This window comes from Bombina bombina, chromosome 10, assembly GCF_027579735.1.
Source record: "Bombina bombina isolate aBomBom1 chromosome 10, aBomBom1.pri, whole genome shotgun sequence".
Lineage (NCBI taxonomy): Eukaryota > Metazoa > Chordata > Amphibia > Anura > Bombinatoridae > Bombina > Bombina bombina.
Genome location: NC_069508.1, coordinates 156,167,088 through 156,188,152, shown reverse-complemented (window position 1 = coordinate 156,188,152; position 21,065 = coordinate 156,167,088). Strand labels below are relative to the sequence as shown.

At 38.7% G+C, this 21,065-nt stretch overlaps 1 protein-coding gene across 7 annotated transcripts in view; it reads right to left on the bottom strand.

Moving 5' to 3' along the window:
* LOC128640941 (microtubule-associated serine/threonine-protein kinase 2) overlaps positions 1-21,065 on the bottom strand; it is a 538,333-nt gene that overhangs the window by 39,404 nt on the left and 477,864 nt on the right. For all 7 annotated transcript variants that reach the window (XM_053693406.1, XM_053693407.1, XM_053693409.1 and 4 more), the window contains one exon: positions 9,145-9,233. In XM_053693406.1, the coding sequence (XP_053549381.1) occupies positions 9,145-9,233 (89 nt within the window). The remainder of the gene's footprint in view (positions 1-9,144; positions 9,234-21,065) is intronic.

Here is a 21,065-nt window from a genome sequence, read left to right as displayed (position 1 = left end):
ATTGTATGCTCTATCTGAATCACAAAATAAAAAATTTGGGTTCAGTGTCCCTTTAAGCTTACTAGATTTCTTAGGGTTAACTACAACAGGAGAGTCAGAATCATCCAAAAGTATCCAAAAACATAATTTATGTAAGAAATTACCGGATAAAATTATTTTTTTTATATAATGGCAAGAGTCCATGAGCTAGTGACATATGGGATATACATTCCTACCAGGAAGGGGCAAAGATTCCCAAACCTCAAAATGCCTATAAATACACCTCCCACCACACTCACACCTTAGTTTAACGTATAGCCAAGTAGTGAGGTGTAAAAAGGAGTAAAAAAGCATACAAAAGAGAGGAACTGGAGAATAATATTGTGCTTTTATAAAAAAAAAATATATAACCAGCAAAAACAGGGTGGGCCTCATGGACTCTTGCCATTATGAAAGAAATGAAATTATCAGGTACGTTCTTACATAAATTACGTTTTCTTTCATAAATTAAGTTTTCTTTCATGTAAATGGAAAGAGTCCATGAGCTAGTGACGTATGGGATAAAATACCCAAGATGTGGAAGTCCACAGAAGAGTCACTAGAGAGGGAGGGATAAAATAAAAACAGCTATTTCCGCTGAGAAATTAAATCCAAAAAAATAAGTTCTTCTTATAAACAGAAGAATCAAACTGAGACAGCTGCCTGAAGAACTTTTCTACCCAAGACTGCTTCAGAAGAAGCAAATGCATCGAAACAGTAAAATTTAGTAAATGTATGCAAAGAAGACCAAGTTGCTGCTTTGCAAATCTGATCAACTGAAGCTTCATTCTTAAAAGCCCAAGAAGTAGCAACTGATCTAGTAGAATGAGCTGTAATTCTATGAGGTGGAGACTGTCCTGCCTCCAAATAAGCCTTGTGAATTTAAAAGCATTGAAATGGCAGAGGCTTTCTGACCTTTTCTAGAACCAGAAGAGACAACAAATAGACTAGAAGTCTTCCTGAAATCCTTAGTAGCCTCAACATAGTATTTCAAAGCCCTTACCACATCCAAAGAGTGTAACGATTTTTCAAGAGAATTCTTAGGATTCGGACACAAGGAAGGAACAACAATTTCCCTACTAATGTTGTTAGAATTCACAACCTTAGGAAGAAATTTAAACGAAGTCCAAAAAACAGCGTTATCCTGATGGAAAATCAGAAAACATAATTTATGTAAGAACTTACCTGATAAATTCATTTCTTTCATATTAACAAGAGTCCATGAGCTAGTGACGTATGGGATATACATTCCTACCAGGAGGGGCAAAGTTTCCCAAACCTTAAAATGCCTATAAATACACCCCTCACCACACCCACAAATCAGTTTAACGAATAGCCAAGAAGTGGGGTGATAAGAAAAAAAGTGCGAAGCATATAAAATAAGGAATTGGAATAATTGTGCTTTATACAAAAAAATCATAACCACCACAAAAAAGGGTGGGCCTCATGGACTCTTGTTAATATGAAAGAAATGAATTTATCAGGTAAGTTCTTACATAAATTATGTTTTCTTTCATGTAATTAACAAGAGTCCATGAGCTAGTGACGTATGGGATAATGACTACCCAAGATGTGGATCTTTCCACACAAGAGTCACTAGAGAGGGAGGGATAAAATAAAGACAGCCAATTCCTGCTGAAAATAATCCACACCCAAAATAAAGTTTAACAAAAAACATAAGCAGAAGATTCAAACTGAAACCGCTGCCTGAAGAACTTTTCTACCAAAAACTGCTTCAGAAGAAGAAAATACATCAAAATGGTAGAATTTAGTAAAAGTATGCAAAGAGGACCAAGTTGCTGCTTTGCAGATCTGGTCAACCGAAGCTTCATTCCTAAACGCCCAGGAAGTAGAAACTGACCTAGTAGAATGAGCTGTAATTCTTTGAGGCGGAATTTTACCCGACTCAACATAGGCAAGATGAATTAAAGATTTCAACCAAGATGCCAAAGAAATGGCAGAAGCTTTCTGGCCTTTCCTAGAACCGGAAAAGATAACAAATAGACTAGAAGTCTTACGGAAAGATTTCGTAGCTTCAACATAATATTTCAAAGCTCTAACAACATCCAAAGAATGCAATGATTTCTCCTTAGAATTCTTAGGATTAGGACATGATGAAGGAACCACAATTTCTCTACTAATGTTGTTGGAATTCACAACTTTAGGTAAAAATTCAAAAGAAGTTCGCAACACCGCCTTATCCTGATGAAAAATCAGAAAAGGAGACTCACACGAAAGAGCAGATAATTCAGAAACTCTTCTAGCAGAAGAGATGGCCAAAAGGAACAAAACTTTCCAAGAAAGTAATTTAATGTCCAATGAATGCATAGGTTCAAACGGAGGAGCTTGAAGAGCTCCCAAAACCAAATTCAAACTCCATGGAGGAGAAATTGACTTAATGACAGGTTTTATACGAACCAAAGCTTGTACAAAACAATGAATATCAGGAAGAATAGCAATCTTTCTGTGAAAAAGAACAGAAAGAGCGGAGATTTGTCCTTTCAAAGAACTCGCGGACAAACCCTTATCTAAACCATCCTGAAGAAACTGTAAAATTCTCGGTATTCTAAAAGAATGCCAAGAAAAATGATGAGAAAGACACCAAGAAATATAAGTCTTCCAGACTCTATAATATATCTCTCGAGATACAGATTTACGAGCCTGTAACATAGTATTAATCACGGAGTCAGAGAAACCTCTATGACCAAGAATCAAGCGTTCAATCTCCATACCTTTAAATTTAAGGATTTCAGATCCGGATGGAAAAAAGGACCTTGAGACAGAAGGTCTGGTCTTAACGGAAGAGTCCATGGTTGGCAAGATGCCATCCGGACAAGATCCGCATACCAAAACCTGTGAGGCCATGCCGGAGCTATTAGCAGAACAAACGAGCATTCCCTCAGAATCTTGGAGATTACTCTTGGAAGAAGAACTAGAGGCGGAAAGATATAGGCAGGATGATACTTCCAAGGAAGTGATAATGCATCCACTGCCTCCGCCTGAGGATCCCGGGATCTGGACAGATACCTGGGAAGTTTCTTGTTTAGATGAGAGGCCATCAGATCTATCTCTGGGAGCCCCCACATTTGAACAATCTGAAGAAATACCTCTGGGTGAAGAGACCATTCGCCCGGATGCAACGTTTGGCGACTGAGATAATCCGCTTCCCAATTGTCTACACCTGGGATATGAACCGCAGAGATTAGACAGGAGCTGGATTCCGCCCAAACCAAAATTCGAGATACTTCTTTCATAGCCAGAGGACTGTGAGTCCCTCCTTGATGATTGATGTATGCCACAGTTGTGACATTGTCTGTCTGAAAACAAATGAACGATTCTCTCTTCAGAAGAGGCCAAAACTGAAGAGCTCTGAAAACTGCACGGAGTTCCAAGATATTGATCGGTAATCTCACCTCCTGAGATTCCCAAACTCCTTGTGCCGTCAGAGATCCCCACACAGCTCCCCAACCTGTGAGACTTGCATCTGTTGAAATTACAGTCCAGGTCGGAAGAACAAAAGAAGCCCCCTGAATTAAACGATGGTGATCTGTCCACCACGTCAGAGAGTGCCGAACAATCGGTTTTAAAGATATTAATTGATATATCTTCGTGTAATCCCTGCACCATTGGTTCAGCATACAGAGCTGAAGAGGTCGCATGTGAAAACGAGCAAAGGGGATCGCGTCCGATGCAGCAGTCATAAGACCTAGAATTTCCATGCATAAGGCTACCGAAGGGAATGATTGAGACTGAAGGTTTCGACAGGCTGTAATCAATTTTAGACGTCTCTTGTCTGTTAAAGACAAAGTCATGGACACTGAATCTATCTGGAAACCCAGAAAGGTTACCCTTGTTTGAGGAATCAAAGAACTTTTTGGTAAATTGATCCTCCAACCATGATCTTGAAGAAACAACACAAGTCGATTCGTATGAGACTCTGCTAAATGTAAAGACGGAGCAAGTACCAAGATATCGTCCAAATAAGGAAATACCACAATACCCTGTTCTCTGATTACAGACAGAAGGGCACCGAGAATCTTTGTGAAAATTCTTGGAGCTGTAGCAAGGCCAAACGGTAGAGCCACAAATTGGTAATGCTTGTCTAGAAAAGAGAATCTCAGGAACTGATAATGATCTGGATGAATCGGAATATGCAGATATGCATCCTGTAAATCTATTGTGGACATATAATTCCCTTGCTGAACAAAAGGCAATATAGTCCTTACAGTTACCATCTTGAACGTTGGTATCCTTACATAACGATTCAATAATTTTAGATCCAGAACTGGTCTGAAGGAATTCTCCTTCTTTGGTACAATGAAGAGATTTGAATAAAACCCCATCCCCTGTTCCGGAACTGGAACTGGCATAATTACTCCAGCCAACTCTAGATCTGAAACACAATTCAGAAATGCTTGAGCTTTCACTGGATTTACTGGGACATGGGAAAGAAAAAATCTCTTTGCAGGAGGTCTCATCTTGAAACCAATTCTGTACCCTTCTGAAACAATGTTCTGAATCCAAAGATTGTGAACAGAACTGATCCAAATTTCTTTGAAAAAACGTAACCTGCCCCCTACCAGCTGAACTGGAATGAGGGCCGTACCTTCATGTGAACTTAGAAGCAGGCTTTGCCTTTCTAGCAGGCTTGGATTTATTCCAGACTGGGGATGGTTTCCAAACTGAAACTGCTCCTGAGGACGAAGGATCAGGCTTTTGTTCTTTGTTGAAACGAAAGGAACGAAAACGATTGTTAGCCCTGTTTTTACCTTTAGACTTTTTATCCTGTGGTAAAAAAGTTCCTTTCCCACCAGTAACAGTTGAAATAATAGAATCCAACTGAGAACCAAATAATTTGTTTCCCTGGAAAGAAATGGAAAGTAGAGTTGATTTAGAAGCCATATCAGCATTCCAAGTCTTAAGCCATAAAGCTCTTCTGGCTAAGATAGCCAGAGACATAAATCTAACATCAACTCTAATAATATCAAAAATGGCATCACAGATGAAATTATTAGCATGCTGGAGAAGAATAATAATATCATGAGAATCACGATTTGTTACTTGTTGCGCTAGAGTTTCCAACCAAAAAGTTGAAGCTGCAGCAACATCAGCCAATGATATAGCAGGTCTAAGAAGATTACCTGAACATAGATAAGCTTTTCTTAGAAAAGATTCAATTTTTCTATCTAAAGGATCCTTAAACGAGGTACCATCTGATGTAGGAATGGTAGTACGTTTAGCAAGGGTAGAAATAGCCCCATCAACTTTAGGGATTTTGTCCCAAAATTCTAATCTGTCAGGCGGAACAGGATATAATTGCTTAAAACGTTTAGAAGGAGTAAATGAATTACCCAATCTATCCCATTCCTTAGCAATTACTGCAGAAATAGCATTAGGAACAGGAAAGACTTCTGGAATAACCGCAGGAGCTTTAAAAACCTTATCCAAACGAATAGAATTAGTATCAAGAGGACTAGAATCCTCTATTTCTAAAGCAATTAGTACTTCTTTAAGTAAAGAGCGAATAAATTCCATCTTAAATAAATATGAAGATTTATCAGCATCAATCTCTGATACAGAATCCTCTGAACCAGAAGAGTCCAAAGAATCAGAATGATGGTGTTCATTTAAAAATTCATCTGTAGAGAGAGAAGATTTAAAAGACTTTTTACGTTTACTAGAAGGAGAAATAACAGACAAAGCCTTCTTTATGGATTCAGAAACAAAATCTCTTATGTTATCAGGAACATTCTGCACCTTAGATGTTGAGGGAACTGCAACAGGCAATGGTACATCACTAAAGGAAATATTATCTGCATTAACAAGTTTGTCATGACATTTAATACAAACAACAGCTGGAGGAATAGCTACCAAAAGTTTACAGCAGATACACTTAGCTTTGGTAGATCCAGCAGGCAGAGGTTTTCCTGTAGTATCTTCTGGCTCAGATACAACGTGAGACATCTTGCAATATGTAAGAGAAAAAACAACATATAAAGCAAAATAGATCAAATTCCTTATAAGACAGTTTCAGGAATGGGAAAAAAATGCCAAACATCAAGCTTCTAGCAACCAGAAGCAAATGAAAAATGAGACTGAAATAATGTGGAGAAAAAAGCGACGCCCATATTTTTTGGCGCCAAATAAGACGCCCACATTATTTGGCGCCTAAATGCTTTTGCCGCCAAAAATGACGCCACATCCGGAACGCCGACATTTTTGGCGCAAAATAACGTCAAAAAAATGACGCAACTTCCGGCGACACGTATGACGCCGGAAACGGAAATGAATTTTTGCGCCAAAAAAGTCCGCGCCAAGAATGACGCAATAAAATGAAGCATTTTCAGCCCCCGCGAGCCTAACAGCCCACAGGGAAAAAAGTCAAATTTTTGAGGTAAGAAAAATATGATAATTAAAGCATAATCCCAAATATGAAACTGACTGTCTGGAAATAAGGAAAGTTGAACATTCTGAGTCAAGGCAAATAAATGTTTGAATACATATATTTAGAACTTTATAAATAAAGTGCCCAACCATAGCTTAGAGTGTCACAGAAAATAAGACTTACTTACCCCAGGACACTCATCTACATGTTTGTAGAAAGCCAAACCAGTACTGAAACGAGAATCAGTAGAGGAAATGGTAAATATAAGAGTATATCGTCGATCTGAAAAGGGAGGTAAGAGATGAATCTCTACGACCGATAACAGAGAACCTTATGAAATAGACCCCGTAGAAGGAGATCACTGCATTCAATAGGCAATACTCTCCTCACATCCCTCTGACATTCACTGCACGCTGAGAGGAAAACCGGGCTCCAACTTGCTGCGGAGCGCATATCAACGTAGAATCTAGCACAAACTTACTTCACCACCTCCCTTGGAGGCAAAGTTTGTAAAACTGATTTGTGGGTGTGGTGAGGGGTGTATTTATAGGCATTTTAAGGTTTGGGAAACTTTGCCCCTCCTGGTAGGAATGTATATCCCATACGTCACTAGCTCATGGACTCTTGTTAATTACATGAAAGAAAAGGAGACTCGCAAGAGAGCAGACAATTCAAAAACTCATCTAGCAGAAGAGATAGCCAAAAGGAACAATACTTTCTAAGAAAGTAGTTTAATATCCAAAGAATGCATAGGCTCAAAAGGAGGAGCCTGCAAAACCTTCAAAACTAAATTAAGACTCCATGCAGGAGGAATAGACTTAACAACAGGCTTGATACGGACCAAAGCCTGAACAAAACAGTGAATATCAGGAAGTTTAGCAATCTTTCTATGAAATAAAACAGAAAGAGCAGAGATTTGTCCCTTCAAAGTACTTGCAGACCAACCTTTGTCCAAACCGTTCTGAAGAAACTGTAAAATTCTAGGAATTCTAAAAGAATTATTCATTATTATTATTATTTTGCTAGGCCAAATGGAAGAGCGACAAATTTGTAATGCTTGTCTAGAAAAGAGAATCTCAAAAACCGATAGTGATCTGGATGAATCGGAATGTGAAGCTAAGCGTCCTGTAAGTCTATTGTGGACATGTAATGACCTTGCTGAACAAAAGGTAGAATAGTCCTTATAGTCACCATCTTAAAAGTTGGGACCCTTACAAAACGATTCAAAAACTTCAGATCCAGAACTGGTGTGAATGAATTTTCTTTCTTTGGGACAATGAATAGATTTGAATAAAAACCCAGACCCTGTTCCTGAAGTGAACTGGTATAATTACCCCTGAAAGCTCTAGATCTGAAACACACTTTCACAGGATTTGTTGGAACGTGAGAGAGAAAAACTTCTCACAGGAGGTCTTACTCTGAAACCTATTCAATACCCCTGAGAGACAATGCTCTGATCCACTGATTTTGAACAGAATCTGCCCAAATGTCTTGAAATAATTTCAATCTGCCCTCCACCAGCTGAATTGGATTGAGGGCCACACCTGCATGCAGACTTCGGAGCTGGCTTTGGTTTCTTAAAAGGCTTGGATTTATTCCAACTTGAACACGGCTTCCAATTGGAACCAGAGTCTTTAGGGGAAGGAGTGGTTTTCTGTTCTCTATTCTGACGAAAGGAACGAAAACGATAAGAAGCTGTAGATTTACCCTTAGATTTTAAAAAATTTAAAATCCTTGCTTGCAGGGAAAACTATCCCCATAAAGGATTTCATTTCTTCAGACAGCAAAATTCACCTCCTCCATTGACAGAGGCAAAAATAATGACTGGGGGTTATGGTTAAGGCAGTTACACTTAACAGCTTTGCTGGGGTGCTCTTTGCCTCCTCCTGCGGCCAGGAGTAGAATATCCCACTAGTAATTGATGACATTGTGGACTCACCATATCTTAGGAAAGAAATCCTAATTTGCTCCAAACTGGGTTGTATCACCGATAAGGACAATGTCTGCCTCAGTAATTTCAGATAAAAACACTATTGTGCACATTAAAGTACTTTAATAAAATAAATGTGTATTTGCACACAAAATGTAATACATGCTGCCGAACGGCTTTCTCTTGGTGAATGCAACATGGGTGGGCCAAGATATATATGGTTTTACTTCTTATTACAGTTACATTATTACCACTTGCAAACAGAAGTACATTTAAGAAAAGTAGTACAGGTAGAAAATCCTTTATCCAAACTGCTTGGGACCAGAAAAGCTGTGGATTTCAGAATAGTTTGGCTTTTGGAATATTTGCATCTGTAAAATGGGACAGTTTGGAAAGAGGATGAAACTAAGTGTAAACAACAATATACTTATGCCATTTGGGCAATATTTACATGTCATAATACAGCTAATACATTTTACTAAAAGGTATTTTTTTGTTTTTTTTTACTTTTAATATACTTTTGTATACATAGTACCCTCAGAAAGATAGTATAGTAATGTAATTAAAGAGGTAATATTACTTGTTTTAAATAAATATAGATATTATTTTAAAAATTTTGGATTTCAGAATAAGCTTGGAATTCCGAATTTGGGAATGTGTACCTGTAAAAGATTGGTGGAAAACCCTTCAAAATGACTTCTTAACAAATAAAATAAAAACAGAATACAAAAACACTCAAGCACTGATCACAATGATGTTAAAAAGAAACAGACTTTTACAGGACACCTGATGAGACAAACACTACATTTACCCATAAGCTCCATTGCTGATTAACTTGATGTTTTCAAACTCCTCTTCTGAGGGTGTTTTCTTTGGTTGAAGTATAGCACCACTGCGATTCTAAAAAAGCAAAGTAAAACTATTACACACTGAGCTCTCACACATGCCTCTCATTTGTTACAGCTAAAATAATAAGATTATTTCTGTAGCTCAATAAGAATTATAAATACAAAGATAAAAACGATATTTCTGTACTCATTTGTGATGGCAGTATGTATATATGCCTGTAACAATGTGTGGTGGCACCACTGGGGGCAGTATGCACGTATATATTACCGTACCAATGTGCGGTGGCAGCACTGGGGGCAGTATATATATATATATATATATATATATATATACACACACACATACATACATACATACATACACACACACATTCAAAATAAAGGAAGGCACTCTCCGGATTTTTAAACAGAGGTATATTCTTCAATCCCTTAAATATGTGACGTTTCGGAGAGGGAGTCCGGCCTCGCTACAAGAATGGTTTTATGAGTTGAATCAGCAACACCAGTCTTTAAAGTTTATGAATTGGAATGAAAAACATAATTTATGTAAGAACTTACCTGATAAATTCATTTCTTTCATATTAGCAAGAGTCCATGAGCTAGTGACGTATGGGATATACATTCCTACCAGGAGGGGCAAAGTTTCCCAAACCTTAAAATTCCTATAAATACACCCCTCACCACACCCACAAATCAGTTTAACGAATAGCCAAGAAGTGGGGTGATAAGAAAAAAGTGCGAAAGCATAAAAAATAAGGAATTGGAATAATTGTGCTTTATACAAAAAAATCATAACCACCACAAAAAAAGGGTGGGCCTCATGGACTCTTGCTAATATGAAAGAAATGAATTTATCAGGTAAGTTCTTACATAAATTATGTTTTCTTTCATGTAATTAGCAAGAGTCCATGAGCTAGTGACGTATGGGATAATGACTACCCAAGATGTGGATCTTTCCACGCAAGAGTCACTAGAGAGGGAGGGATAAAATAAAGACAGCCAATTCCTGCCGAAAATAATCCACACCCAAAATAAAGTTTAATGAAAACATAAGCAGAAGATTCAAACTGAAACCACTGCCTGAAGTACTTTTCTACCAAAAACTGCTTCAGAAGAAGAAAACACATCAAAATGGTAGAATTTAGTAAAAGTATGCAAAGAGGACCAAGTTGCTGCTTTGCAAATCTGATCAACCGAAGCTTCATTCCTAAACGCCCAGGAAGTAGAAACTAACCTAGTAGAATGAGCTGTAATCCTTCGAGGCAGAGTTTTACCCGACTCGACATAGGCATGATGAAATAAAGATTTCAACCAAGATGCCAAAGAAATGGCAGAAGCTTTCTGGCCTTTTCTAGAACCGGAAAAGATGACAAATAGACTAGAAGTCTTTCGGAAAGACTTAGTAGCTTCAACATAATATTACAAAGCTCTAACAGCATCCAAAGAATGCAATGATTTCTCCTTAGAATTCATAGGATTAGGACATAATGAAGGAACCACAATTTCTCTACTAATGTTGTTAGAATTCACAACCTTAGGTAAAAAATTCAAAAGAAGTTTGCAGCACCGCCTTATCCTGATGAAAAATCAGAAAAGGAGACTCACAAGAAAGAGCAAATAATTCAGAGACTCTTCTGGCAGAAGAGATGGCCAAAAGAAACAAAACTTTCCAAGAAAGTAATTTAATGACCAAAGAATACATGGGTTCAAAAGGAGGAGCTTGAAGAGCCCCCAGAACCAAATTCAAACTCCAAGGAGAAGAAATTGACTTAATGACAGGTTTTATACGAACCAAAGCTTGTACAAAACAATGAATATCAGGAAGATTAGCAATCTTTCTGTGAAAAAAGAACAGAAAGAGCAGAGATTTGTCCTTTCAAGGAACTTGCGGACAAACCTTTATCTAAACCATCCTGAAGAAACTGTAAAATTCTCGGTATTCAAAAAGAATGCCAAGAAAAATGATGAGAAAGACACTAAGAAATATAAGTCTTCCAGACTCTATAATATATCTCTCTAGATACAGATTTACGAGCCTGTCACATAGTATTAATCACAGAGTCAGAGAAACCTCTTTGACCAAGAATCAAGCGTTCAAACTCCATACCTTAAAATTTAAGGATTTGAGATCCTGATGGAAGAAAGGACCTTGCGACAGAAGGTCTGGTCTTAACGGAAGAGTCCACAGCTGGCAAGAGGCCATCCGGACAAGATCCGCATACCAAAACCTGTGAGGCCATGCTGGAGCTACCAGCAGGACAAACAAGCATTCCTTTAGAATCTTGGAGAATACTCTTGGAAGAAGAACTAGAGGCGGAAAGATATAGGCAGGATGATACTTCCAAGGAAGTGATAATGCATCCACTGCCTCCGCCTGAGGATCCCGGGATCTGGACAGATACCAGGGAAGTTTCTTGTTTAGATGAGAAGCCATCAGATCTATTTCTTGGAGTTCCCACATTTGAACAATCTGAAGAAATACCTCTGGGTGAAGAGACCATTCGCCCGGATGCAACGTTTGGCGACTGAGATAATCCGCTTCCCAATTGTCTATACCTGGGATATGAACCGCAGAGATTAGACAGGAGCTGGATTCCGCCCAAACCAAAATTCGAGATACTTCTTTCATAGCCAGAGGACTGTGAGTCCCTCCTTGATGATTGATGTATGCCACAGTTGTGACATTGTCTATCTGAAAACAAATGAACAACTCTCTCTTCAGAAGAGGCCAAGACTGAAGAGCTCTGAAAATTGCACGGAGTTCCAAAATATTGATCGGTAATCTCACCTCCTGAGATTCCCAAACCCCTTGTGCCGTCAGAGACCCCCACACAGCTCCCCAACCTGTAAGACTTGCATCTGTTGAGATTATAGTCCAGGTCGGAAGAACAAAGAAGCCCCCTGAACTAAACGATGGTGATCTGTCCACCACGTCAGAGAGTGTCGTATAATCGGTTTAAAGATATTAATTGAGATATCTTTGTGTAATCCCTGCACCATTGGTTCAGCATACAGAGCTGAAGAGGTCGCATTTGAAAACGAGCAAAGGAGATCGCATCCGATGCAGCAGTCATAAAACCTAAATTTCCATGCATAAGGCTACCAAAGGGAATGATTGTGACTGAAGGTTTTGACAAGCTGATATCAATGTTAAACTTCTCTTGTCTGACAAAGACAGAGTCATAGACACTGAATCTATCTGGAAACCTAAAAAGGTTACCCTTGTCTGAGGAATCAATGAACTTTTTGGTAAATTGATCCTCCAACCATGATCTTGAAGAAACAACACAAGTCGATTCGTATGAGATTCTGCGAAAATGTGAAGACTGAGCAAGTACCAAGATACCGTCCAAAATAAGGAAATACCAATACCCTGTTCTCTGATTACAGACAGAAGGGCACCGAGAACCTTTGAAAAAATTCTTGGAGCTGATGCTAGGCCAAACGGTAGAGCCACAAAACTGGTAATGCTTGTCTAAAAAGAGAATCTCAGAAACTAAAAGTGATCTGGATGAATCGGAATATGCAGATATGCATCCTGTAAATCTATTGTAGACATATAATGCCCTTGCTAAACAAAAGGCAGGATAGTCCTACAGTTACCATCTTGAATGTTGGTATCCTTACATAACGATTCAATATTGATAGATCCGGAACTGGTCTGAAGGAATTGACCTTCTTTGGTACAATGAAGAGATAGAATAAAACCCCAGCCCCTGTTCCAGAACTGGAACTGGCATAATTACTCCAGCCAACTCTAGATCTGAAACACATTTCAGAAATGCTGAGCCTTTGCTGGGTTTACTGGGACACGGGAAAGAAAAAAATCTCTCTGCAGGAGGCCTTAACTTGAGGCCAATTCTGTACCTTTCTGAAACAATGTTCTGAAACCAGAGATTGTGAACGGAATTGATCCAAATTTCTTTGAAGAAAACGTAATCTGCCCCATACCAGCTGAGCTGGAATGAGGGCCGCACCTTCATGGGTACTTAGGAGCTGGCTTTGGGTTTCTATAAGGCTTGGATATATTCCAAACTGGAAATGGTTTCCAAACTGATACCGCTCCTGAGAATGAAGGATCAGGCTTTTGTTCCTTGTTGTGAGGAAAGGAACGAAAACGATTATTAGACCTAAATTTACCTTAGATTTTTTATCCTTTGGTAAAAAAGTTCCCTTCCCTCCAGTAACAGTTGAGATAATAGAATCCAACTGAGAACCGAATAATTTATTACCCTGGAAAGAAAGGGATAGCAAAGTAGACTTAGAAGACATATCAGCATTCCAAGTTTTAAGCCATAAAGCTCTTCTAGCCAAAAATAGCTAGACATATACCTGACATCAACTCTAATGATATCAAAGATGGTATCACAAATAAAATTATTAGCATGTTATAGAATAATAATAATGCTATAAAATTATGATCTGTTACTTGTTGCGCTAAAGCTTCTAACCAAAAAGTTGAAGCTGCAGCAACATCCGCTAAAAATATAGCAGGAGTAGAGACAGCCCCATTAACCTTAGGGATTTTGTCCCAAAAACTCTAATCTGTCAGATGGCACAGGATATAAATTGCTTAAAACGTTTTAGAAGGAGTAAATGAATTACCCAAATTATTCCATTCCCTGGAAATTACTTCAGAAATAGCATCAGGGAGAGAAAACACTTCTGGAATAACTACAGGAGATTTAAAAACCTTATTTAAACGTTTAGATTTAGTATCAAGAGGACCAGAATCCTCTATTTCTAATGCAATTAATACTTCTTTAAGTAAAGAACGAATAAATTCCATCTTGAACAAATACGAAGATTTATCAGCATCAACCTCTGAGACAGAAACCTCTGAACCAGAAGAACCATTATCAGTATCAGAATGATGATGTTCATTTAAAAATTCATCTGAAAAAAGAGAAGTTTTAAATGACTTTTATGTATACTAGAAGGAGAAATAACAGACATAGCCTTCTTAATGGATTTAAAATAAAATCTCTTATGTTATCAGGAACACTCTGAGAATTAGATGTTGACGGAACAGCAACAGGTAATGTAACAGTACTAAAGGAAATTTTATCTGCATTAACAAGTTTGTCATGACATGCAATACAAACAACAGCTGGAGAAACAGATACCAAAAGTTTATAGCAGATACACTTAGCTTGGTAGCTCCAGCACCGGGCAGCGATTTTCCTGAAGTATCTTCTGACTCAGTTGCAACGTGGAACATCTTGCAATATGTAATAGAAAAAACATATAAAGCAAAATTGATCAAATTCCTTAAATGACAGTTTCAGAAATGGGAAAAAAATGCCAGTGAACAAGCTTCAGGCAACCAGAAGCAATAAATAATGAGACTTAAATAATGTGGAGACAAAAATGACTCCCATATTTTTTAGCGCCAAATAAGACGCCCACATTATTTGGCGCCTAAATGCTTTTGGCGCCAAAAATGACGCCACATCCGGAACGCCGACACTTTTGACGCAAAAAACGTCAAAAAATGACGCAACTTCCGGCGACACGTATGACGCCGGAAACAGAAAAAAATTTTGCGCCAAAAAAGTCTGCGCCAAGAATGACGCAATAAAATGAAGCATTTTCAGCCCCCGCGAGCCTAACAGCCCACAGGGAAAAAGTCAAATTTTTTAAGGTAAGAAAAAATTATTGATTCAAATGCATTATGCCAAATATGAAACTGACTGTCTGAAAATAAGGAATGTTGAACATTCTGAGTCAAGGCAAATAAATGTTTGAATACATATATTTAGAACTTTATAAAAAAAGTGCCTAACCATAGCTTAGAGTGTCACAGAAAATAAGCTTACTTACCCCAGGACACTCATCTACATGTTGTAGAAAGCCAAACCAGTACTGAAACAAAAATCAGCAGAGGTAATGGTATATATATAAGAGTATATCGTCGATCTGAAAAGGGAGGTAAGAGATGAATCTCTACGACCGATAACAGAGAACCTATGAAATAGACCCCGTAGAAGGAGATCATTGCATTCAAATAGGCAATACTCTCCTCACATCCCTCTGACATTCACTGCACGCTGAGAGGAAAACCGGGCTCCAACCTGCTGCGGAGCGCATATCAACGTAGAATCTAGCACAAACTTACTTCACCACCTCCATAGGAGGCAAAGTTTGTAAAACTGATTTGTGGGTGTGGTGAGGGGTGTATTTATAGGCATTTTAAGGTTTGGGAAACTTTGCCCCTCCTGGTAGGAATGTATATCCCATACGTCACTAGCTCATGGACTCTTGCTAATTACATGAAAGAAAAGAAATTTAATTCCTGGACCTAAAAATCTTTAAAGAAAACAATAAGCTGCAGACTACCCTCTACAAGAAACCTACTGACAAAAACTCCTTGTTGAAAGCCTCAAGTTGTCATCCGCCAGCAGTAAAAAAGGCACTCTCGAAGTCCCAATTTATTCGGGTGAAGAGAAATAACACCAGGGAAGAAAATGCTTTAATCCACTAGGAGGAGATGCAGCAATGCTTCAGAGAAAGAGGCTACAAGAATAGGGCTCTAAAGGATCAGATGGAACAGTTGGATACCAAAGAGAACAAAAATCGATCTATCGATGAAGAAAGTAGGAGGTCAACATAAACTACCACGTATGCAGCTGATAATAACGAGTTCAATGGGATTATGAGGCTTAATTGGGAAATTTTACAGAGTAACGAAAACACTACCATTTAAATATATGGAAGCACCTCGTATAGGATACCGGAAGGGGAAATCATTGAAGGACAGCTTACAGATGACAGATCCAGTACATTGCTATTCAAAGAACTGGCTAAATAGACAAGCACTTAAACCGGGATGTTACAAGTGTAGCAAGTGCACCACATGCAATGGCATGTCAACTGGAAGATACTTCAATCATCCCCAGGCATAATAAGAAGTATTACCTCAAACACAGGGTCACATGTACTACCCCCTACATAGTATACCTGCTCCATTGCCCATGTAGTTTGCTTTATGTAGGTAAAACCCGAGATGATTTAAGGACACAAATGGCAAATCATTGTAGTGCCATACGACAAGCAATAAAGAAATGCGAGTCTAATCAGCCTGTAGCAAGACATTTTCAACAACAAGGACATAATGTATCTGATCTACGATACTCCATCATTGACCACGTACCAGAACTAAGTAGAGGAGGGGATAGAAATAAACTACTTCTGCAGAGGGAGACAAGATGGACTTTTGAACTGGAGACCATTATCCCTAAAGGATTGAATACAAAAATAGAATGGCACAGTTTCCTATAGGACATTGCTCTATGCTAAGACCCGTATAGTCTGCAAATAGTATCCTACAAATGTGCTGATGTAGCACACACAATACCCATTTGTTTCAATCCTTCCCTGTCCTTATTCTTTTCCTCCCTTTTGTCACTTGTGTCAATGTGATATTTATTTGATGTTTTCTTTCTTCTTGTCGTGTTGTTTATATTTCTTTCATGTAATTAGCAAGAGTCCATGAGCTAGTGACGTATGGGATATACATTCCTACCAGGAGGGGCAAAGTTTCCCAAACCTCAAAATGCCTATAAATACACCCCTCACCACACCCACAAATCAGTTTTACAAACTTTGCCTCCTATGGAGGTGGTGAAGTAAGTTTGTGCTAGATTCTACGTTGATATGCGCTCCGCAGCAGGTTGGAGCCTGGTTTTCCTCTCAGCGTGCAGTGAATGTCAGAGGGATGTGAGGAGAGTATTGCCTGTTTGAATTCAATGATCTCCTTCTACGGGGTCTATTTCATGGGTTCTCTGTTATCGGTCGTAGAGATTCATCTCTTACCTCCCTTTTCAGATCGACGATATACTCATATATACCATTACCTCTGCTGATTCTCGTTTCAGTACTGGTTTGGCTTTCTACAACATGTAGATGAGTGTCCTGGGGTAAGTCTTATTTTCTGTGACACTCTAAAGCTATGGTTGGGCACTTTTTTATAAAGTTCTAAATATATGTATTCAAACATTTATTTGCCTTGACTCAGGATGTTCAACATTTCCTTATTTCAGACAGTCAGTTTCATATTTGGGATAATGCTTTTGAATATATCATTTTTATCTTACCTTAAAATTTGACTTTTTCCCTGTGGGCTGTTAGGCTCGCGGGGGCTGAAAATGCTTCATTTTATTGCGTCATTTTTGGCGCGAAATTTTTTTTCTATTTCCGGCGTCATACGTGTCGCCGGAAGTTGCGTCATTTTTGACGTTTTTCACACCAAAAATGTCGGCGTTCCGGATGTGGCGTCATTTTTGGCGCTAATAGCATTTAGGCGCCAAATATTGTGGGAGTCAAATTTGTCTCCACTTTATTTAAGTCTCATTATTTGTTGCTTCTGGTTGCTAGAAGCTTGTTCACTGGCATTTTTTCCCATTCCTGAAACTGTCATTTAAGGAATTTGATCAATTTTGCTTTATATGTTGTTTTTTTCTATTACATATTGCAAGATGTCCCACGTTGCAACTGAGTCAGAAGATACTACTGGAAAATCGCTGCCTGGTGCTGGAACTACCAAAGCTAAGTGTATCTGCTGTAAACTTTTGGTAGTTGTTCCTCCAGCTGTTGTTTGTATTAAATGTCATGACAAACTTGTTAATGCAGAAAATATTTCCTTTAGTAAAGTACCATTACCTGTTGCAGTTCCATCAACATCTAATGTTCAGAGTGTTCCTGATAACATAAGAGATTTTGTTTCTGAATCCATTAAGAAGGCTATGTCTGTTATTCCTCCTTCTGGTAAACATAAAAAGTCTTTTAAAACTTCTCTTTATACAGATGAATTTTTAAATGAACATCATCATTCTGATTCTAATGATTCTTCTGATACAGAGGATTCTGTCTCAGAGGTTGATGCTGATAAATCGTCATATTTATTTAAAATGGAATTTATCCGTTCTTTACTTAAAGAAGTCCTAATTGCATTAGAAATTGAGGATTCTGGTCCTCTTGATACTAAATCTAAACGTTTAGACAAGGTCTTTAGATCTCCTGTGGTTATTCCAGAAGTTTTTTCCTGTTCCTGGTGCTATTTCTGAAGTAATTTCCAGAGAATGGAATAATTTGGGTAATTCATTTACTCCTTCTAAACGTTTTAAGCAATTATATCCTGTACCGTCCGACAGATTAGAGTTTTGGGACAAAATCCCTAAAGTTGATGGGGCTATTTCTACCCTTGCTAAACGTACTACTATTCCTACGGCAGATGGTACTTCCTTTAAGGATCCTTTAGATAGGAAAATTGAATCCTTTCTAAGAAAAGCTTATCTGTGTTCAGGTAATCTTCTTAGACCTGCTATATCATTGGCTGATGTTGCTGCAGCTTCAACTTTTTGGTTGGAAACTTTAGCGCAACAAGTAACAGATCATGATTCTCATAATATTATTATTCTTCTTCAACATGCTAATAATTTTATCTGTGATGCCATTTTTGATATTATCAGAGTTGATGTCAGGTTTATGTCTCTAGCTATTTTAGCTAGAAGAGCTATATGTCTTCTAAATCAACTCTACTTTCCCTTTCTTTCCAGGGTAATAAATTATTTGGTTCTCAGTTGGATTCTATTATCTCAACTGTTACTGGTGGGAAAGGAACTTTTTTACCACAGGATAAAAAATCTAAAGGTAAAAACAGGGCTAATAATCGTTTTCGTTCCTTTCGTTTCAACAAAGAACAAAAGCCTGATCCTTCATCCTCAGGAGCAGTTTCAGTTTGGAGACCATCTCCAGTCTGGAATAAATCCAAGCCTTCTAGAAAAGCAAAGCCAGCTTCTAAGTCCACACGAAGGTGCGGCCCTCATTCCAGCTCAGCTGGTAGGGGGCAGATTACGTTTTTTCAAAGAAATTTGGATCAATTCTGTTCACAATCTTTGGATTCAGAACATTGTTTCAGAAGGGTACAGAATTGGTTTCAAGATAAGACCTCCTGCAAAGAGATTTTTTCTTTCCCGTGTCCCAGTAAACCCAGTGAAAGCTCAAGCATTTCTAAAATGTGTTTCAGATCTAGAGTTAGCTAGAGTAATTATGCCAGTTCCAGGTTTGGAACAGGGGCTGGGGTTTTATTCGAATCTCTTCATTGTACCCAAGGAGGAGAATTCCTTCAGACCAGTTCTGGATCTAAAAATATTGAATCGTTATGTAAGGATACCAACATTCAAAATGGTAACTGTAAGGACTATATTGCCTTTTGTTCAGCAAGGGCATTATATGTCTACAATAGATTTACAGGATGCTTATCTGCATATTCCGATTAATCCAGCTTACTATTAGTTCCTGAGATTCTCTTTCCTGGACAAGCATTACCAGTTTGTGGCTCTACCGTTTGGCCTAGCTACAGCTCCAAGAATTTTTACAAAGGTTCTCGGTGCCCTTCTGTCTGTAATCAGAGAACAGGGTATTGTGGTATTTCCTTATTTGGACGATATCTTGGTACTTGCTCAGTCTTCACATTTAGCAGAATCTCATACGAATCGACTTGTGTTGTTTCTTCAAGATCATGGTTGGAGGATCAATTCACTAAAAAGTTCATTGATTCCTCAGACAAGGGTAACCTTTTAAGGGTTCCAGATAGATTCAGTGTCCATGACTATCTTTGACAAACAAGAGACGTCTAAAATTGATTTCAGCTTGTCGAAACCTTCAGTCACAATCATTCCCTTCGATAGCCTTATGCATGGAAATTCTAGGTCTTATGACTGCTGCATCGGACGCGATCCCCTTTGCTCATTTTCACATGCGACCTCTTCAGCTCTGTATGCTGAACCAATGGTGCAGGGATTACACAAAGATATCTCAATTAATATCTTTAAAACCGATTGTCCGACATTCTCTGACGTGGTGGACAGATCACCATCGTTTAATTCAGGGGGCTTCTTTTGTTCTTCCGACCTGGACTATAATCTCAACAGATGCAAGTCTTACAGGTTGGGGAGATGTGTGAGGGTCTCTGACAGCACAAGGGGTTTGGGAATCTCAGGAGGTGAGATTACCGATCAATATTTTGGAACTCCGTGCAATTTTCAGAGCTCTTCAGTCTTGGCCTCTTCTGAAGAGAGAGTCGTTCATTTGTTTTCAGACAGACAATGTCACAACTGTGGCATAAATCAATCATCAAGGAGGGACTCACAGTCCTCTGGCTATGAAAGAAGTATCTCGAATTCTGGTTTGGGCGGAATCCAGCTCCTGTCTAATCTCTGCGGTTCATATCCCAGGTATAGACAATTGGGAAGCGGATTATCTCAGTCGCCAAACGTTGCATCCGGGCGAATGGTCTCTCCACCCAGAGGTATTTCTTCAGATTGTTCAAATGTGGGAACTCCCAGAAATAGATCTGATGGCTTCTCATCTAAACAAGAAACTTCCCAGGTATCTGTTCAGATCCCGGGATTCTCAGGCGGAGGCAGTAGATGCATTATCACTTCCTTGGAAGTATCATCCTGCCTATATCTTTCCGCCTCTAGTTCTTCTTCCAAGAGTAATCTCCAAGATTCTGAAGGAATGCTCATTTGTTCTGCTGGTAGCTCCAGCATGGCCTCACAGGTTTTGGTATGCGGATCTTGTCCGGATGGCCTCTTGCCAGCCGTGGACTCTTCCGTTAAGACCAGACCTTCTGTCACAAGGTCCTTTCTTCCATCAGGATCTCAAATCCTTAAATTTAAAGGTATGGAGATTGAACGCTTGATTCTTGGTCAAAGAGGTTTCTCTGACTCTGTGATTAATACTATGTTACAGGCTCGTAAATCTGTATCTAGAGAGATATATTATAGAGTCTGGAAGACTTATATTTCTTGGTGTCTTTCTCATCATTTTTCCTGGCATTCTTTTAGAATTCCGAGAATTTTACAGTTTCTTCAGGATG